At 41.7% G+C, this 20,255-nt stretch overlaps 3 protein-coding genes across 3 annotated transcripts in view; 2 read left to right on the forward strand and 1 right to left on the reverse strand.

The window, feature by feature from the left end:
• Positions 1 to 730: 730 nt before the first annotated feature.
• Positions 731 to 7,973, forward strand: yars2 (tyrosyl-tRNA synthetase 2, mitochondrial). Its single transcript, XM_036576388.1, has 5 exons — positions 731 to 1,688; positions 2,218 to 2,385; positions 2,987 to 3,142; positions 5,074 to 5,244; positions 7,357 to 7,973. Exons 1-5 carry the CDS (start codon positions 901 to 903, stop codon positions 7,514 to 7,516), a joined length of 1,443 nt encoding a protein of 480 aa, XP_036432281.1. The 5' UTR covers positions 731 to 900; the 3' UTR covers positions 7,517 to 7,973.
• A 1,408-nt stretch (positions 7,974 to 9,381) lies between these two features.
• On the forward strand, positions 9,382 to 13,472 carry cdkn1bb (cyclin-dependent kinase inhibitor 1Bb). The gene is made up of 3 exons (XM_036576390.1): positions 9,382 to 10,166; positions 10,696 to 10,834; positions 12,069 to 13,472. Exons 1-2 carry the CDS (start codon positions 9,734 to 9,736, stop codon positions 10,821 to 10,823), a joined length of 561 nt encoding a protein of 186 aa, XP_036432283.1. The 5' UTR covers positions 9,382 to 9,733; the 3' UTR covers positions 10,824 to 10,834; positions 12,069 to 13,472.
• Positions 13,473 to 14,921: 1,449 nt separating this feature from the next.
• The window catches only part of kcnq1.2 (potassium voltage-gated channel, KQT-like subfamily, member 1.2), a 157,568-nt gene continuing 152,234 nt past the window's right edge, over positions 14,922 to 20,255 (reverse strand). The window contains exon 20 of the mRNA XM_036576391.1: positions 14,922 to 15,041. The gene's annotated coding sequence lies outside the window, so the exon portion shown is untranslated. The remainder of the gene's footprint in view (positions 15,042 to 20,255) is intronic.

Below are 20,255 nucleotides of genomic sequence, written 5' to 3' on the forward strand. Positions count from 1 at the left end.
ATTCCACAGATCCTCAGCAGGGGGCGGTAAAACCAGTTCCTTCCAGTCATTGGTTCATTCAGAAATGATTCATTCAACGCAATGATTCATTACGTCCGATTCGTTCACTGATTCTCTGAGTGTTTCAGAAGCGCCGAATAGCGCGAGAAGCAAAGCAGCATCAGTGAAGGGGTTAAAGGTCACAACAGACTGAACACACACAAGCTACAGTTCGTGACTACACAACCACTGGATAACCCACATTAAAAAACGTCCAAAATCGAACTAACCAGCACTCGGTGTCTTGTTCGATAATCACTGTGTTCCCTGCCAGTTTTGGATGCTGGTTTTCTGGTCAGCCAGCATGATCATGTTGGGTGACCAACCCTCGTGCTCGACCCAGAGGTTCCAGAACACTTTGAAACGCACGTTCCCTCCGTCATCACGTACTGGAGTCAGCTCTCTCCAATCAGAATGACCTCTAGATACAACAGCGCTGACCATGTGTCTCATTACTCTGTTTAACTGACGAAGGTCCTACGGTTAAATATTGTTAATTATCACAGGCGACTCTTACGATTATTTCATGCTTCTTATATTCTTATATTTATATTCTACACAACGTATCAATGGTTCTGACCTCAGCACAGACTAGGGCTGGACAATACGACAATATATAGTTATAATTATTATTAGAAGTAGGGCTGGAAAATATGACAAAATGTATCACGATAACAATATATAAAATTGGCCCCTCTAAACTAGATTCAGTGCAACACAGTGTGGCGAATGTTGAATGAAAATCACTGTATCGGATCAGTTGATTCATTCTGCTGAAGGCCTCGTATGACTCGCGGTGATCTTCAGTGTCACTAGGGGGCAGCAGTGAGCTCTCCCGTCCTCAGCCCGCCTCCTCCTGACATGGCGGCGTCCTGTGTGCGGAGTGTGTGCAGAGGCCGGCGGGTCAGATGGAGCTTCACTGTGAGAAACGCGCCGCTGTCCGTGTCTGTCCGAGCTCCGCTCCACTCTCCTCCGGCCGCCGCGGGCTCTCTCCTCTCGTCGCTGCACCGACGCGGTGTGCTGAAGGAGTGCTTTCCGGAGGGCGCTGCTCAGCACGAGCTGCCCCGGCTGCTGGAGTCCGGCCCCCAGACCGTCTACTGCGGCTTTGACCCCACAGCGGACAGCCTGCACGCGGGGAACCTGCTGGCCCTCATCGGCCTGCTGCACTTCCGCAGCGCCGGACACAACGTGCTGGCTGTGATCGGCGGAGCCACGGCGCAGATCGGCGACCCGAGCGGTAAGATGAAGGAGCGGGAGCGGCTCACCGCCGACACCGCCGAGGCGAACGGCAGGAGCATCACGGAGAGCCTGTGGCGGATCTTCACCCACCACGAGCTGCTGTTCTGCGCAGAGCCCGCGCGCCTGGGCACCGCGGCCGTGCTGAATAACGCGGGCTGGTACCGGGACTGGAGGGTGGTGGACTTCTTGAGCGAGATGGGCCGACACTTCCGCATGGGCACCCTGCTGAGCAGACACAGCGTGCAGGCCAGGCTGAGGAGCGCGGAGGGCATGAGTCTGAGCGAGTTCAGCTACCAGCTCTTCCAGGCCTACGACTTCTACCACCTGCACCAGCGGCACGGCTGCAGGGTCCAGCTAGGAGGAAGCGACCAGCTCGGAAACCTCATGACCGGACACGACTTCATTCACAAGTAAACTGCTGAGTAACCCACATCAGGAGAGACTTCATTCACTCACTCGTTAACCCCTCTCTCTCCGTCTCTCTGTCTGTCTGTCTGTCTCTCTCTCTGTCTGTCTGTCTGTCTGTCTGTCTGTCTCTCTCTCTCTCTGTCTGTCTCTTTCTCTCTCTGACCTCTTTATCTCTCTCTCTTTCACATTTTTGCTATCCCTCATTTTCCCCCCTTTCTCTGCTTTCTCTCTGTTTCTCTCTAGTCATCTTTCTCGTTTTTTTCTGTTGTTCTTTTTTGTGTTCACCCTCATTTTTACCCCTCTTTATTTATTTATTTCTTTCTTTATTTTGTGGTCCATCTCTGCCCCCATTTCTTTCCCATTCCGATTTCTTCTTTCTTACTTTCTCCCAATTTCTCTCCCATGTTTTCTCCCTTCCCCTTTCTCTATATTAGTATGAGAGATCTCCAGTTTGAGCTGTACCTCCTTTTGTAAGATGAGATGTGATGAAAGCAGGTTTTCTTATTATCCCTGATTCTTTCTCCCCCATAGAATGACAGGAGAAGAGGTGTACGGACTGACCGTCCCACTGGTCACCACTTCAATGGGAGATAAGCTGGGGAAGACTGCGGGCAATGCAGTGTGGCTGAACAGGGATAAAACATCTCCCTTTGAGCTATACCAGTACTTCCTCAGGCTGCCAGATGCTACAGTGGAAAGGTGGGTGAGTGTGTTTACACAGCTTTGACTGAATAAGATGTTTTAAGAATACCACAGTTAAACATATGCTAAGTTTGTGCAAGACAGCTTTTATGTAAAGCTTGTGTAAGGTGAACAGCATGATCACCTTAGTACGTCATTGGTTTTTCTTTTTGACCAAAGAGTGTAGACAAAGACGAGGTATTTTAGGGCCGGTTTCCCAGACCAGGATTAATCCTGCAGCTAGACTAATAAGGATTTCCGCTGGTGACTCACCACTGGTATTACAGTTTAGCTCGAGACCAGCCTACATCCATGTCAAGAAGTCAGCCCATAAAGGTTTACTTGGTGGATGAATACTACACACTTATGGCTGTGACGTGGCTTGTCACAGCATTAGAAAAATTTTGTCATTTGCATATTCGACTTGATTAATGCAAAAAAGAGAGGCATTTGGACCACCAAGAGTCTTCTCATATTATTGACGTTAAAATAGAAAGATAAATTAAGTCTTAATATTACCCTCAATATCGTTTGTTTTAAACGGTGATATGTGAAGTTATTAATTCACGTTTGGTCTGAAGTGTATTTATGGCACTAAGCTACCAGGTTTGTTTTGCAGCTACCTGAAGCTGTTCACCTTTCTGCCACTGGCTGAGGTGGAGAAGGTAATGGAGCAGCAGAGGCAGGACCCAGGCAAGAGAACGGCCCACAAGCGACTGGCTGCTGAGGTCACCAAACTCGTGCATGGGAAAGAGGGTCTTGAAAGTGCCAAAAGGTGAGAGCAATCTTTAATATCAGTGTGTACAGTATATAGCAGAGTACAGTATATGGTTTAGAGCAGGCGTGTCAAACTGGGGACCTTCCAGGTCAAAGTGCTTTAGAGATTAGTATTTACCCTCATCTAACATTCTGAATTCAGTTCATGAAGGCTTTGCTAATTGGCTGATGAGCTGAATCAGGTGTGTTTAATGAGGCAGTGTTCTAAAGTCTGCAGTGTTTTGGCCTGCAAGGACTGGAGCCTGACACACATGGTTTAAAGGGAGCCTCCTCACTTCCTGTTCTTCCTTGTATTCTAAAAACATGACTGCCAAATGCTAGAGGGCGTGCATGAGATGGTTCTCAATGAATGGGGGAGAATGGAACTAAATGGCTGAAAAATGCTTCCAGTCATTCAAGCAAAAACATCCTTTATTTTGGAGAAAGGTTTTGGGTAGTTGGACGCTATCATTATGGTTATGGCTGCTGATTTGTTTGAAGGCTTATCACTGAGAAAAGCAATTTGCACTCACTGTCATCATGGTTTTGTTTAAAATAGCCTACTACGTACTGGTTGCGTGCACAAAATGTGTAAGTAGTATGCAGTATGTGACCAACGTGAATTATCCAGTACGCCAAATATATCTGGGTATTGTAGTACTCTCGTCAAATATTCCAGCATGCAGCCAGAGCTGTTTTCATGACATATTGCATTGTATTATTCATTGGGGTCAGGATGCAGAAAGTAACGAGTAAAAGTTGATTTGAGTTTTTGAAGGTTTTGTACTTTTGTTCATCTAAACTAAAATAGCTTAGTGCTAAGTCCTGTCACCTAGGCTGAAAAGAGTCAGCAGTGTTAAATCATTGTATGCTGTACCATGTTGAGAAAATTAGTGAATTTGTCTGTAAAAATGATTACACATTTACCATTCATAGTTTTTCACAAAAGGGATATAGTCTCCCATTCACTTTGGATTCTCTCTTTAGTTCCCTCTAGTGTCTGATCCTTTTTTCCATATGTGACACAGATGTGTTATCTGTGTGTCACAGCGAACAAGAAAAAACACACTGAATCTGACATTTTCAGTTCCAGTTTGAGACACTTTCATATGTGGTACTGAAATCCGATATGTATCCGGTGTGCGGCAATGCAAGTTGGATCGGAGTTCATGCAACTTTTACGTCAATCCAACTACACAATTGTCATAATTTCGCACTGCTGAGACCTCTGTACAAAGCAAAAAAAAAAATAAAAAGAGACTTATCCAAAAACCCTCTGTGTTCAAACAAATGTCAAAAGAAATGGCCACATGCGGCCACAGGAGAACAAGGCCACCGTGTCAAAGAACAGTCTGAAAGCAAAGTTTAAAGAATCCAAGGACATGAACCAAAGAAGTGACCGTGATTTTTTTTACGGTGAGCTTGAACACATTCTGGGTGAAGAGCCCAGCTGTTAGTCAGTGAAGATTAATGATTGCTCTTGTGACGCTGGCGAAGATGAAACTGAGCCCTCTGGGAGCGATTGCCGTTCGTTGGCAGTTGTGATTGTTTACCTCTGGATGAGCCATGTGAAGCAACGTAAAACATTGTTCTTTTGAGCATGCAGGTCAGTTTAGGAGCGTGATCTGTACAGGCTGATGTTGAATATAGATCACATCTAAAAGATACTGTGAACAGTCAAAAAAATTGGATTTGGTGAAAAAATCTGATTTGGGCCACTTTTCCCTGCTGTGTGAACGTAGCCAAAATTCTCAGTACGTAGTCTCTCCCAGTGTTTCATGGTAGCATCTTTAGACTAGGAAGGCACACTCTGAACACACCTCCTCTAAGCTGTGGGAAGTCTCTTTTTTAAAACACCAGCCATGTGGTGGAAATTTGTTTCATAATGTTGAACAAATAAGAACAGACAATGAATTATGCATTGTAACATGAACGTGTGTGTCTGTGCAGATGTACCAGCGCTCTGTACAGCAGTAGCATTGAGGCTTTGGAGCAGATGGATGATGCTGAACTGAAGGAGTTATTCAGAGAAGCTCCGTTTCAGGAGTTTTTTCTGGAGCCAGGCACCACAGTACTGGACGCCTGTCGGAGGGCTGAGGCCATCCCTGAAGGACCCAGAGGGTATTATTCATTAATTCGTTTGTAATCCACTGAACTTAACTTCCTTAAGAGAGGACCACACACACAAAACAATTAATGTACAATAATGACATGTACCATGAGTTGTCATTTTAGCAGCAGAACACCATGTAGTAACTACAAAAATATTTGTAAGAATATACATTAACATTCTTTTACTGTTGTAGCGCTGTTAACAGATAATTATGAGCTTTAGAACTACATGTTCATGCCACTGTGGAAATGGTATTGAACACAAAGCATGTTTGTACAATTCTTAAGACACTTGCTATGTTCTGCTTTTTACAGTCGTAAATCAAACATTCACTGCAGCTCTAACTGCAATACTTCTCCTAATGCAGAGACATCATCCCCTTGGAATTAAAAAGGTTCTATCTGACATTTTATCATCATGACTTAGTTTTTATAAGATTCTGTCTGTGAGCCAATCAGCACTTCAAATACACAAAAGAGGACCAGTCAGGTTCTGCTTCTTCGTCATGTCATCGCACTGCTCAGTGACTGTGGGAAAAGTTTATTAAACTTTATGAAACTTGAAAACATGTTACTGAAACTCTTCCTGTCTTACATTTGTTTAAAAAGTCATTTTGTCTTCAGTTGTATAAATATTGAGACTTAAAGTTAATTAAATACTATACGTTTGAATTAATGGGGAATAATTACAACATAACCATCTTTTCTTTTTCTTCTTTCTCCCAAAATAAGACATTTTGGTGCATTAGGTGCATTAGAGTCAATAATTCTGATATAAAACAAAACCTCGTACTGCCTTTATACAGAAGACAAGAAATAAATGTCATAAAACATAAATACATAATACAAATAAAGGCCACAACAAAAGAGCATTAAATGTAACTTTCTGATACTTGTAGTTACAACAGTAACCAAATTATGAGTAATTCTGTTTTTTTTTTGCTTCTTTTTATGTTTTGCAAGATAGAACCTTATAATTAAAAGGAGAAAGTGAGTTCTTAGGATTAGAACGTTCTATCTGCATTTGGCCTGTTCCAAAAAACTCATGTACAAATGTGATAGGATTTTGATACTGTACATTTAGAATAAATTTAGGGTGTCTGTCATTTTCATGTATGAAAGAGACACATTCCACATATCAGTTTTGCTATTTGGAATTCTTTCAAGCTCAGTATCTTAGAACTGCTCAGAACGCAGATAGAACCTTATAATTCCAAGCAGAATTATAGTAAAGTTATCAACGGCAAGTTTATAAAAACAAACCTGCATAAACTACAGTAAAGTGTGCATAAAGTTTGTAGATCTTTGTATTTGGTTGGCCTCCACAACTTTTAATAACAGCTGTGCTTCTCTTTTCTCTGTGTGTGGTTATTTTGGTAAAGAGTTTTGACTGAATACAAAGATCACGGCTTCTTTTAGTTAATGCTTGTTCCACCTTTGATATGAAACAGCAGAGCATTTTCACTGTGCTTTAGGTCTGAAGAGTTTCTACATCCTGCATACTATGGCAGATTTCCCTCCTTCTGAAAAGTTTTTTGAAAGCAATTTAAGTTTCCTTCTAATTTTGTTCTGTGTAGTTGATAGACAGAGATCACATGCCAAGTTTATACTGCCTTATTCTCTCAGCTTAAATGTTCCTCAGCCTTTTTTTAAATTACTCAACCCTGGGTAATTAATACAGCACTGTAAAAATTACTTGGCTTATTGCAAATCAGTTGCTCCTTCTGCAAACCCACTACTCCTCTTTTTGGAAACTTTCTAATATGCAAGACTGTCTTGTAAATTCTCATTTTTATTCCCCTGAAAACGCTGTTTAAAGATTAAGATTGCAGGACGTAAGAAGCTGATCTATGATGCTGCACCTACATACCAGAACATAATTACAATACTTGTAAAAGAAAATATTTTTTCTCATTATATGAATTTCATGTGAACTCTCGACGCAGTCTCTCATAATTCAAGTAAGAAGAGCTGTGGCCATGACTAACATGACATGCGCTTAAGAAGATAAATATAGATTTCCATTCGTCTTTGCTGAGCTGGAGGAAAACATAACTGGAAGTGGTCTTTAAAATGAAGCGTGGTCTGAATGTTTGCTTAATGACTTTCCCTGTCTTTTAGGTATCAGATGATAACTGATGGTGGTGTGTGGTTTAACCACCAGAGGGCGTCCAACCCAGAACAGGTTCTGATTCCCGGACAGCACATCCTCTCTAATGGGCTCAGTCTGATCCGAGTGGGCAAGAAGAACTTTTATATCCTCAAGTGGCTCAGTATGTGATATATCTCTGCAGACTGCAGACTGAATCTGCCTGTTTTTCACAAGAATATGGATAAAAGAGGAGTGTGCTGGACATACACTGACGCTCCATACCAATGCACCATACGCAAATAAGTTGGTATGGAACCACAGCGTTGGTGACTCTGGGGCTTGTAGGGTCACTGGCAGATGGACAGGAGAAGCTGCACCAAGACCTGAGTGGGTATCGAGGAACAGAAGATACTACACTTGCACAGTAATACATGTCAACCTGAGAAGGAAGAATAAAGAGTGTGCGCTGTAGGAAGACAGAAGAATGTGTGCATCTGTGTGTCTGGGCACATGTTTGTGTGCTTTTCTCAGGAGTTGTAATACTTAGTTTATGCACTAAGAAATATTTTGACCTTTTTTTCAATGGATTGAGAATAAGTGCCATTCTGAATCATAACACCAGATGTCAGTAAAGGCCTTTTTCATATTTTGCCTTCTTTGTTTTGTTTTTTGGATGCACTCAGACTCCCTTTTCACTCTATATTTTTTTCCTTTAAGCCCTGTCCATTATAGTCATTTACTAGTTGTCTTCTTGTTAGAACTCATTTAAAAAAAAAAAAAAAAGTTTTCTTAAGCAATTCTTTGTGGTTACTTTCTTGTCCCTGAAACTCATTTTGGTTACAACAAAGTTACATTAGTTACACATAAGAATGTTGCATAACAATTGTAAGATCAGTCATTCCACCTCTGTAAAAATATTACAATAGATGCCAAATAAACTGGAGTGTCTAATTTAATTTTTACATGAGTGCAACTCTTCAGTGGCCTACTTTATTTAAACATTATATAAGACACTTCAATTCATATACTTGCAGTGAGGGAATCTGGGTCCAGGTCATTCTTATTGTAAATATGATTATGATTATGGTGTTCCAGGCTTGTAAAACTGAAAGTTGGAAAAGGCTGAAAGAGAAATTATGCGCCAGAGTTTATGCAACTTATAAAGCATTTACCTGACCTGTGGATATGCTGAACACCAAACATGGTCAAACCAAAACCTAAACCATAAGCAAAAATGCTGTCTTTATGTTGCTGTGTTACTGTCAGCTGTGCTTGCTTCATTCAGGCACATTCATGTCCCAATCACAGTAGAAGTATTCCTGGAAGTGTCATTTCACTGGTGAACTTCACTTCCAGGAAAAAACACTAGTTGCATTTTTGTACTGTCTCTCTCTCAAATTACACCATCTCGTTTTTTCCTGATAGTAAATGAACTGTACATCGCAAGTTGCAACAATAACAGTAAAAAAATTAAACGTTTTTTTCACGGTTGATGTGAAAACTGTTGTCCTTCTTTTATCTGTCCATTGTGTGTACATGGGCTCTTAAACAGAAATCAGTGGAGAAACTTACACCATGTAAAATCCCTGTTGCTGAAAATCACCTATGTTCACGAAAAGCAGTAATGAAAGTGTATAAAAATTCCAGGAAGCTTGTACTGTACTGTTTTTAACAACTTTTACTACGAATTGGTCGGTGTTAGTGAAATAGACTTGGCACAGTGTGGATTACCTCAGAAGGGAACTGCCCCTGTTTAAGAACTGCAAGTGTTCACTTCTGGTTGTTGGGAAAAGAAATTAGGCTACACGACTCCCATAAAGCCGTGAAACTGCTGTAAAGGATCCTGAAGGGTGGTTTTGTGCGGGTGCACTACCTAGCAGAGCCCCGTGTGTGTGTGCGTGTTTGTGAGTGTTGTTTTGTGCCTCTTCAGGGTGGGGGAGGTGCGCTTCGCCGAGGGAGCGCAGCGTAGTGGGCGGGGCCGAGAGCGCCCAGCCAATCAGTGGCCGCCTCCGTTTAAATAGCTCTTTGTGTCAATCATTTTTCTCTCCACTCAGCCTCCCCACTATCGCCATATTGGGCACCGAAAAGCCTCCTGTTATTTCTTGCCTTTTACTACGACGCGGAGTTGACAGGAGTGGCCATCGCAACTGCGCTTTGTTTTGATGATCCGTAGAAGGAAATTCCTCTGTGCCTGTTGTTTTTCTCCTCGCTCTCCGGCTCCGGCGGTGCTCTGAGTCTCCCTCCTGCATGGCATGCACGCGTCTGCGGCCAGTGTGCGTGCCTGTGCCTGTGCGTGTTTTTCTTGATGCCTGTTGTTGTTGTGGAGCGCGTTGAGCCGGGAGGAGAGTGCCTCTTTTGAGTCGTTCGGTTGCTGTTTGTTTTCCTTCGTACTTCAGAAAAATCACCATGTCTAATGTGCGTCTTTCGAATGGGAGCCCGACTCTGGAGAGGATGGACGCGCGGCTGTCCGACCAGCCGAAGCCGAGCGCCTGCAGGAGCCTGTTCGGGCCGGTGGACCACGAAGAGTTAAAGAGGGAGTTAAAGGGACACTTGAGGGCGATGGAAGAGGCGTCGACCGAGACGTGGAACTTCGACTTCGCCACCTACACGCCTCTGCCGCACGGCCGGTATCTGTGGACCGCCGTGGACACCACGGACTTACCGAGCTTCTACAGCTCGACCGGGAATAAGAGTGTGGATGTAAACGGAAACCACGAGCGCCTGGCCGAGCGGAGTGAGAGCCAGACGGAGCGGAGAGAGCAGCAGCAGCAGCAGCAGCAGCAGCAGCAGCAGCACGCCGCCGCCGCCAAGGGCCAGCGGAAAAGACCTGCGTGCCTCGGTAGGCTGAGTCCGGTCTTGTAGCCGGCGAAGAAATGAAATGCCTTTACTTCATTATTTGAAGCAGCTTTACCTGACATTTAAAGCCGCCTTTCCTTTCCACCTTAAGTTGCGCAACAGAACTTAACGTTAACTGCTGCACTGTTTAAGGTGGAACGGAAACTGCGAATGAGAGAAGATCCAGATCCAGCCTCGTTTGTTTGTTTGTGGCGGTGGTTTGGTTGTCTCACTCGTAACGTCAGCTTTGAGAGCCGGTACACCTCGATTCAGTTCAAACTTTTTCCATTTAGCGTAATGGGGAAAAAAACAAACGACGAATAGCGTTTCTCTAGTTAACTTGGCGTTAGCGTACGTTAGCTCTGCAACATAGCGAAAAATGTGCGTTAGCTTACTTACGTAAAAAATGATAACGTCAGACAGGAACACCCGCCGTAACCGAGCTACGTTTGTTGGAGAGGTTTGTGTGTTTTCTCCAGAGGAATACTCCTTTTATCTTAACCGTGTGCTCTTGTCGTTTCTTTCTGAAACAGACTCCTCGTGTCAGAGTAAACGGTCGCACACCTGTGTGGATGAAGTCTCTCGTCGCCCTCCGGCTTTGGCCCAGCAGCTCGACCACCACACGCCCGTGAAGTCGAGCCCCCAGCGGCGGCAGACGTGAACAGTGTGGAGGTAAGAAACACCACCGCATCCTCCTCACTTCAGCTCGAACGGAGCTACTCGGAACGGTTCAACGGGCCGATTTGCTGCTCGTTATTTGATTTTTATTGGTTTATTTGTTTAGCTGCTGTTGTTGCTTTACATGTGGTTGCATTTAAAGTGTAAATCAGCTTCATTTTGAAGCCAAAGCCGCGTCACCGCTCAGGTCTGAGTCAGATGCTAGCAGCCTGCTGTGCCCCTGTGTGTGCGCTGACCGTTGGGAGCGCGCTGTGTGAGAAGTGTGCTAAAGGGTTAGCATGTTTCCTCTCCAGCGTCGTCTGTTCGAGCTCTGCTCGGACTGAGAGCTGGAGTTTCCCTCTGACAGCAGCAGCAGAGCAGAAAACCACTTCCCTCCTGAGGGGGGTTTAACCAGCTAGTGTTTAGAGTGGGACAGAATATCAGACAGATAAAAAAATAAGGTGTGATGTAGCACATTCTCATATGTTACACAGAACCTTGTTGATGTTTAAAATTACGTGAAAACCCACTCAGTACTATAATGTTACTCAGAAGCACTTAAACCCTTAGTTTTGTTCTCTTTTTATTCATAGGTTATGAGTTGTGTAGGTGTAAAGATGTTAAGGCCGTGTTTCAGCTCATTTCCACTGCTGGTGAACTGATGTAGTCTACTGTGTCTAGGTTCTTGTAAACTCGGGCTGACGTGGAGGAGCCGTCTGTCAGTTTGAGTATTTACACAGTTGTGCTACTCAGGGTGCAGAGATTAGGGCAGGCTGTGGTAAAATAATCATGCAATCTTTGAAGCAGTGATGGTAATAGTATTGGATAGTTGTGGCAAACTTGGAAAAGGCACTGTGGTTTCATCACCTTATCAGTGTGAATACTCCTACAGCAGTTATAGGCCTTTTTTGTTATTGAAGTCACAGGTCCAGTCTGCCACCGCATGGCTGACAGACGTCTGTCACTGTTTTGATAAGTTACGCCCAGTGGAATATGTGCACTTATTACTTACTTCCTACTATATATATATATATATATATAATGATATATATATATATATATATATATATATATATATATATATATATGTGTATATATGTATATATGTATATGTACCTATATGTGTGTGTGTGTGTGTGTGTGTGTGTGTGTTTGTTTGTATGTATGTGTGTGTATATTGTATTATATTGTATAGTATAATAAAATAAACATATAATGCAATTGATTTTTGTGTCTTCCTCTCTTACAGAGCTAAAGACGTTCTCTCCCTTCTGACGGCTTCAGTGCTTGGTGAATTGAAAATTCAAGGAGAGAAGAATGATAGGAAAGCAAAAGCATATCAGCTCAAAGAGTGGAGAGACTGCACAAGCACTGAAACAAAACACAAAAGTTCTGGCACTAAAAAAAGCAACTGCCTCAAAAGCAGTCTATGTAGCAGTGTGCAATTAGGTTTAATCTCCTTTTTTGCTCATTTTTTTTTTTTTCTTACTACCTGTGTATATATTTACTTTTCATATGTAGCACATAATACACATTATGTTGGATTTTTTTTTGAGTAGGTGTGAATTTGATTTGACTTGAAGAGTTGCAGTTGTATAGGTTTCAAAATATTTCCAAAATGCTGTTTTGTAACTTCTCTCTATTTTTAAAGGCAGTGTGCCCCATCTGACTTGTGTTCTCCTCTCGTTGAAATCCATTGTTGTATCCACAGGTGCCCATACAGCTGTGCGAACACCTTTTGGGTGATGTGTGGTACATAAGTTGCCTTGTCTCCTAAGGATCACTTTTGATCCTAGCATTTCAGTTTGCTATCTCGAAACAACACCACAGATAGATCGCAAAAATGCATTATACTCTGTAGATGATGCAGATCTTATCTAATGTCTGTACTTAAAACTAAATGACTCTATGTAACTTATGTCAGATTTTGACTTGGACAGCTGACTGATGTTGTTCAGTTCAGTACACAAGGTCAAAACACGTAGCATCAACCAGTATTAACACCAGGCGTGGCACTTGCTGAGAGACACAAGTGTCCCTCGCTTATTATTAAATTATTTTTCTTTAATATGTGTCTGGGTTATTTGTATTTTGAGTGAAACTTTCTACTGATTGCCTATTTTAGATTTTCTGTTCCATTTCACTCAGTTTGACTCCAGCTCCCTTTTTTCCCTCCATTTGGTGTAATATCAGGAAAAATAGCCTCTCAGCTATCTGCACCTACACTCCCATTTGATTCTGTGGTTAACTCTGATGCATAAGTATATTTATAGAAAAAAGTAAATATTAATATTTCAACAATCCACACAGCCTGTGTATTTGTTTAAACTTTGAAGTGTACCTGTGTACATAACTTTGTAAAAACACTGAGAAAATTAAGACTAACTTATTTATGTCAAGCTTTTTTTTTTATCTAAAAATGGGTTTGGTCATGGTTATCCAAAGTGGCATTTGAGTTATTTTTTTAAATGCTTTTTTGGTAGTATCTGTTTTATTTTTTTTTTATTTTTTATTTTTTAAAGAAATTATTTTAACAAATTGTGTAAGGTTGCAAACTGAGCCTGATAAAAATAAATTTAAAAAATATTGCGGTTTTTGTTATGTGTGGTTAAACATTGTGCTGCAATCAAATTAAAAGAACATTAAATTATTATATCTGGATGTGTGTCATTTGCACTGGCGTGCACTTTTGTCAACAGGTGTGTGAAAAGTTGTATGCATCTGTTTTAAATGAGAACTTTTTTTTAATAACACAAGTTTTTCTCTTTTTTTTCATAATTAATATTTATGTGGCATGCTAAAGCCAGGTGCTGGAACTCATCTGGAACATCAGTGCTGATGCTGATAAAAGTCTGAATAGATTATTAATCCTGGGCTCTGGTTCCCGGATCCCCTAAATAAGAGCCTCTGTGCTCTGACACTTTAAGCTAAAGCAGATTCTGATCAGACAGGAGTGATTTTATAGGCTGTAGGTGAATCTGACTTAAGTTATACAAGTTGTATATGTGTGTTTGTTTACTACAACCTATACAGTGCATAGCGTAGTGTTAGCAACTGACTTCCTTCCTTTACACACTTCCGCTAGAAAACTAGCTATAGGAAAAAAAAACCCTCTACAGCAACCCCACACTGAATAGCCCTTTCCTGAACGAGAGCTGAATAATGACATTTTGTCAGTCTGATTCACTTTGCTGGTCGGAAGCTGAAGTTTACAGGATCTAAAGAGAGCTGACAGGAGGAAGGATGTGGCTGGCATATTAGGGCATAATAGGCTCAATAGCAAACAGGTGAGTTGCCCTTTTCTGATAAGATTACTGCATTACATTCTTAAGACAATAAGGTTGTTATATTTCACTTTGACAGCAGTATTACTTCATTAAGTAAGACTTTTAAAAGAAACCAGTACGTAGAGCACGATTATTTATAGCTTGTACGTTTTGATACAGCTCTGTATTTCAAAAGAAGGCTAAACAAATGACATCAGTGTACACACAGGGTGGATGTGTAGTAAAGTTGTGGGTCCGCCTGACGTTTAACCACTGTGTCAGGCCTTACTCTCCTCCAGCCCTTGCTCAATCAGGCCAGTGTTGTAATACTTGCCAAAGGGTGTAAAAATCCAGCCACAACACTGTAACAAGGCTCAAGTCAGTCAGTCCCAGAACAGAGACAATGAGTTTCTGTGTCTGATATCAGCTCATCTGCCCTAAAGCAACCAGCAACCAGCAGAGAGTTTGTTTTATGGGGTTTTAATCAGCTTTCTTACATTGTAATTTACACAGCTGACCATTATTAAATGAAACTGTCAGCAGGCAGGCAAAGACTTGAGTGCAGTTTCTCAATTTTATCAAACTTTTCCTTTCTGAAGTCCCATTTCTATATTATAAATATATATATTACATTTTTAACTTGACATACCCATGTATTACATTTGACTTTGAGAGTATAAACCTGCAGTTTAGGCCTTGTGTGAACAGTGGGCTCCCTTAAACGAACAACAGAGCCTAAAAGAAAAAAAACAACATGAAGACACCTGCATCAGCTCTTTAATGGCTCTTAGGGTGCAGGTGCGTGACCTCAACCCCTCCCCACCCACCTCTTCCGCCTCCTTTAGAGATGGTCACATTGTTCAGTTGTGTGTGGCTTTGTGGGCTGAACCATTGTGAGGGTGTATGGCTCTGTGCGCTGTTGTGTCTGGGTCTCCCACACAGACAAAAGGCCTCATCTGAGAGAGAGAGAGAGAGAGATAGAGAGAGAGAGAGATAGAGAGAGAGAGAGAGAGAGAGAGAGAGAGAGAGAGAGAGAGAGAGACTGCTGTTATGAAGAAGAGCCCACAAGGTCTGGGTGGAGTGCCTATGTCATTAAGCCACTGAGTGGAGGCTCTTTCTCATAATAAGGCAACAGAGCAGTGAGAGCCAAAATGAGTTTCATGAGTTTCTTAGGGCCGCTACCTTCATGAACCTAATTTCCACTAGAAGAACAGAATGATGTCAATTAGGCATTATTTAATTAAAGCTAAATGTTTGAATAAAAAAGCCAAGATGTTGGGCTTTTGTTAATGTGAGCCTGGTTTGTCACTTCATGAATCATTTTTTCATCAGTTTTCATTTCACACGCTCACAAACAATAAAATACATTCAAAAGATATTTCCTCATAAGACACCAGCAAAACAAAGTTGAGTGGACAAGACATTTTAAAAGGGCAAAGTGACCACTTTAAAAAAAATCTGCATAATTAAATAATAAAGATATAAACAAAGTGGTTTGATGTGTTCTAGAGAAACTTACTGAATGAGAATTGTTAACAGTGCTGTGAGAGGAACCAGACCTCTGAAGCAATTACACCTCTAAAGGCCCTCCCAAAGAAATGTACTACATGGAATGTTCATAACCAAACTGAATGATACCTAAGACAATGTTTTATTTTTAAGAAGATTTTGGCCTAATTTTTTAAAAATAGATTTTAAAAAATAAATTCATGGTGGAGAGGTACCTGCAGAGTGTTGTGAGGCAGTTTTGAGCACCTAAAACCTGTTTTGGATAGTAAATAAAAAGGCTTTACTTGTGTTGTAGACATCACAACCCCTGGTTCCTACAATGAAACATCACTGTTTCTCTACAGTGAACCATTTCACATCAAACCACTCGAAATATCTTTCCTTACATCTCAGCAACTGAGGTATGCAAATATATTAAGCTCAAGTCAAACTCTCGTGAGTGAGACTTAAAAGTTCAGTTGAAAACGCAAAATAAATCAGTATCAGGAACAAATCAAAATGAAACCCTAGAGAGCCTAAAGGATTGACAATGACCTTGAAAGTGACTCATACTGATCTTTCACTGCGCAGCACCGAGAATATTCACACTGTCTATTTACAAAATTGCAGTGTGAGTTCTAGCTGCTCCTATTCAAACTATTCAAACCAGCTGTAAGCACAAAGCTTCAGCTCATGAATGTGTTGCACATGACCGACTCACTCATCACCTGAATACACAAAGAACAAGAAGCTGCAAATCTTGCTGAAATGTTCAGTTTGCTCAAGACTTCTAGGAATGATTTGTCTACATCCTTGAATGTTTTTGTAAACTAGCTCACGTGACACTTTATTTCCTGTTCAGAGTCATGTTGTCATCAGAGGTGGATCTGCTACTGTCGTGGGTGTCTGCTCATCATTTCAGTACTGTTAATAAAGAATTAAAGTGACTTAATGCCATAAATAATAATGTACACCTTAATCTCATTTATTTACCAAAGTAGTAGAAGTGACATTTCCTAAGAAAAAGTTTGGAGTAACAGCACTGAAACATTTGGTCTGGTTAGGTCTTTACTACACAGTTTGATGGTAACACTTCAACATAGCTCACAGTGAACCTCACAGATGTCTACTATTTCCAAGACAAAACATTTTGGTGGACGTGCTCACTATCTCCTACTACAGTATTTACCTAAACCAGCAAGTTCATATTTCCGTGGTAGTCTATCTATCGGTGACCGCAGAACTGCACCCTTTCCTGTAAATGACAGTCAAGCAGTTCATTGAAATCTCAGAGTTCCTCCCTCCGTTTCCTCTAATAACCACAATGCACGTCATCAGTGAAATTCTCAATAAATGAAAAGACTTATGAATAAATTCAAAGAACATGTGAAAGTAGAGACTGATAAGAACCGGATGGTGCCACCATTAGACTGTTTGGGTTTATTTATGCATATTTTTTGCTGACTGTATAGATTTTATGCTCCCTTTTCTACTAAAACAGGAAGAGAACAGTGATAGAGAGGAATACACTTTAAAGGGCCAATTCAAGGGAAACTGAAATTTCCTCACTTTTATAGAATAAAAGTGTCTGATGTAGTACGTAGTAACACTATTAAACCTTGTATCATTGTATTTTTGCCCATTCATCCAGAGGAGCATTTGTGAGGTCAGACATTGATGTTGGATGAGAGGGCCTGACGCAATCTCCATTCTAGTTCATCCCAAAAATGTTCGAAAGGGGTTGAGGTCAGAGCTCTGCGCGTGCCAGTAAAGTTCTTCCACAACAAACTCACCCAACCATGCTGGTTTATGCTGATCTGGTTCTGGTTTAGCTGGTCACCCCAGTATGGTCATACTGGTTGACCAGCATACCAGCATCAAAAGACAATATATGCTGGTTTTGCTGGTTTTCCTAGCAGGGAACTCTCAGAAGACTGGACTGGAAAAATTATGCATGAGCCGTGTGCAGCTTGGGGCTGTACCAACTGTCGCACAAACCAAACCAGATCTCAGGGATCTCTCATTTACCTTTCACAGGTAAGACTGAACAGTAGTTTTTGGTTGTATTTGGCTTTTATAACATTATGTTGAGAGTTAACCAGTCAGCCACCAGATTCAGACTATTCATAGCTAACGTTAGCAATAACACTAACTAGCTATGAAAGCTGAGACTTTATAAGAAGTCATATAAACTAAATTGCCCACAATCTAAATTTTTGGTCAATATTTTGCTCCAAACCCATTTTAACGACAAGCTACTTGTGTCGGCTGACCATCTGACGTCTGTCTCCACAATGTTAAAAACTTCCTACACATTTCACGTACATTAAATTATATAGGGACGTCTCCACAAGTATTAACGAAGGAAAATAAGCCAAATCTCTGCTTGATGAACGTAAGTTTCTGCAAGTTCTCAGGAAAGTTTCCTCATGTTAGTAATTCAGTTCAGTTCCTAATGCTGACACACAATCCTCTCTTCAGCGTCTAGTAGGGATTATAACTATTGAGGTTCAAAGTAATTGCAGACACAACTTTATTTTTTTTACTCCACATAGATCATAAGTTCCCCGCTTGCGGCTTAAACAGCAAGCTGATTGGCTCTTTTTCATGAAAGGCGAGAGCCTGGTTGTTTTACGTTGCCTGGGAGATGTACAGTTAACATTAGCACATATGAGCTCAAGGTGAAGTTCATCTTAAGTTCAGTGCAAATCTCAAATCTTGACCAACTGTCTGCCAGTTCTTATTCAAATTTTCCACCTTAAATGGTGCCGTAGTAACAGGTGCTAGAATGCAACTGTGGCACCATTTAAGGTGGAACGGAAAATGTGAAAAATAACCTGGCGGATAAGAAACTAACTTCAGCTTTGTCTAAGCTTGTTCAGTAATGGAGAGATTCTGAATGGCAGTACTGGAAGTTGCAAAAAAAGGTTTTGAGTTTGTGGACGCTGTGTAACTAGACCCATAGGGGGCCCATAGGGCCCATGACCTTCTCTAGCCCCAAGGCCCCCGAGCAAGTTAAAATGCCCCTGAGTCTAAGACTAGTCTGTCTTGGTACTTAGGGGGTTGCCGCACCATCCTTAAAGGCTCCCTTAGTAAATCCTACCGATTACTGAATAGCATGCAGTGTGGACATGTCCTTTGTTGGCTTATCATTCATTTCCACCAGCACTCGCATCCTCAGATAGCAGCAGTTGTGTGTTGTGTGATGTGGCCTGGACTGCATGTTTGCTTTGGTCCTGTGGCTCTCATTAGGTGGGCCCACCTGCAGCCGGTCAAAAGCTCTTTATCAGTTATCGGAGCAGCTCTCCTGAAGCACGAAGAGCAAAACATCTACAGCAGCCCCTCACTTCTCATTATCCTGCTGTGCTCTAATCTGTTCAGCTATGCGTGAGGCCACTGAGCATGACGCACACACCAGATACCTGTACACCAGTGGAGCTGAGGTCTGTACATTTCTGAAGTTATGTGAAGTAAATATTTTATTAGCATTGAATCACACACTTGCCTTCAACTGTGTTATGTTAAGACATCTCATACAGATTTGTTTTATGTGTATTCTAACACTGTATGACATACTGTTATCAATAAAAATGGACAAAAGTACCTCATGTAGCTGAAAACAGCAGCAGCAGCAGCCATCCTCAAGCCTGAATTATGCGTTTTACTAAACAACTTAAAGAACCCAGCAAACACCAAACATGTTTTGACTGTTTGACTGCAATTAGTGTAAAGGGTTAGATTTTATTTTTAGCCAATTCCTTACTTTAATTTGGATTTACATGCTGAATTTGAACATTTCTTACATCCATATTGTTTGTAGAAAGGTGTGAATTTGACCATTTGAAAAGATGAGTGTTGTATTTGCAGATGTAAACGTTTCCTCTCAGTGTTTTCTGATTGTGAAAAGGCCAACACATATGTAGCTTTTAAATCTGGGGGATGACTGGACTACCAGTGGAGCTTTAAAGAGCTTTAGATACAGCAGCTGGGGTGCACAGCTCTGCTAAGTGTGTGTGTGTGTGTGTGTGTGTGTGTGGGGGTCAGTGCAAGCATATGTTTTGTCTGTGTGTGTGTGTGTAGTGTGTGCCCAGCCCAGGCGTGACGTGGCGTGGTGTAGCTGCCCCGGTGCTGCAGTAGCAGCTCTGCTGCAGCTGTCTCTCCTCATGCCTCACATACTGCCTCGGCTGGCCAAACCAGCGCTAGCCACTGAAGTGCTTCCAGCGCTGGCCCGGAATTCTCCCTCCGTCTGGAAGAAAAGTCCCCCGCATTGTGACCCACTTCATCACACTATCTCGGCTTCTCAGTAAAAACCTAATGTGAGCACAAACACACACTGTATTCACAGGTGCTGCACTAAATTTTGGGTTGAATTTTTTCGCTGTTACTTTTCAAGTATGAAAATTTGTCTACAAAGGTTTTGAGAACATAAAACAGCTCCATGTTAATATTTATGTACCTTTTGTAACACTCAGCTTCATGTCCCTCAAAAAATCTTCCTTGGTATGACGCAGATTTTGCCTAAATCTTGATTTTTTTTTTAAACTGTTGTTAAAAGCACATATTGAAACTCTTTTGCTCCAAAGGTGGATTAAACATCTGAACGGTTTGAGTGCTGACATCATAACAAGAGGATAAAATGTGCAGGTTTTGCCATTATTACCCAAAGTGATATTAACACAAAC

Source organism: Colossoma macropomum, unplaced genomic scaffold (genome assembly GCF_904425465.1).
Source record: "Colossoma macropomum unplaced genomic scaffold, Colossoma_macropomum, whole genome shotgun sequence".
NCBI classification, from domain to species: domain Eukaryota; kingdom Metazoa; phylum Chordata; class Actinopteri; order Characiformes; family Serrasalmidae; genus Colossoma; species Colossoma macropomum.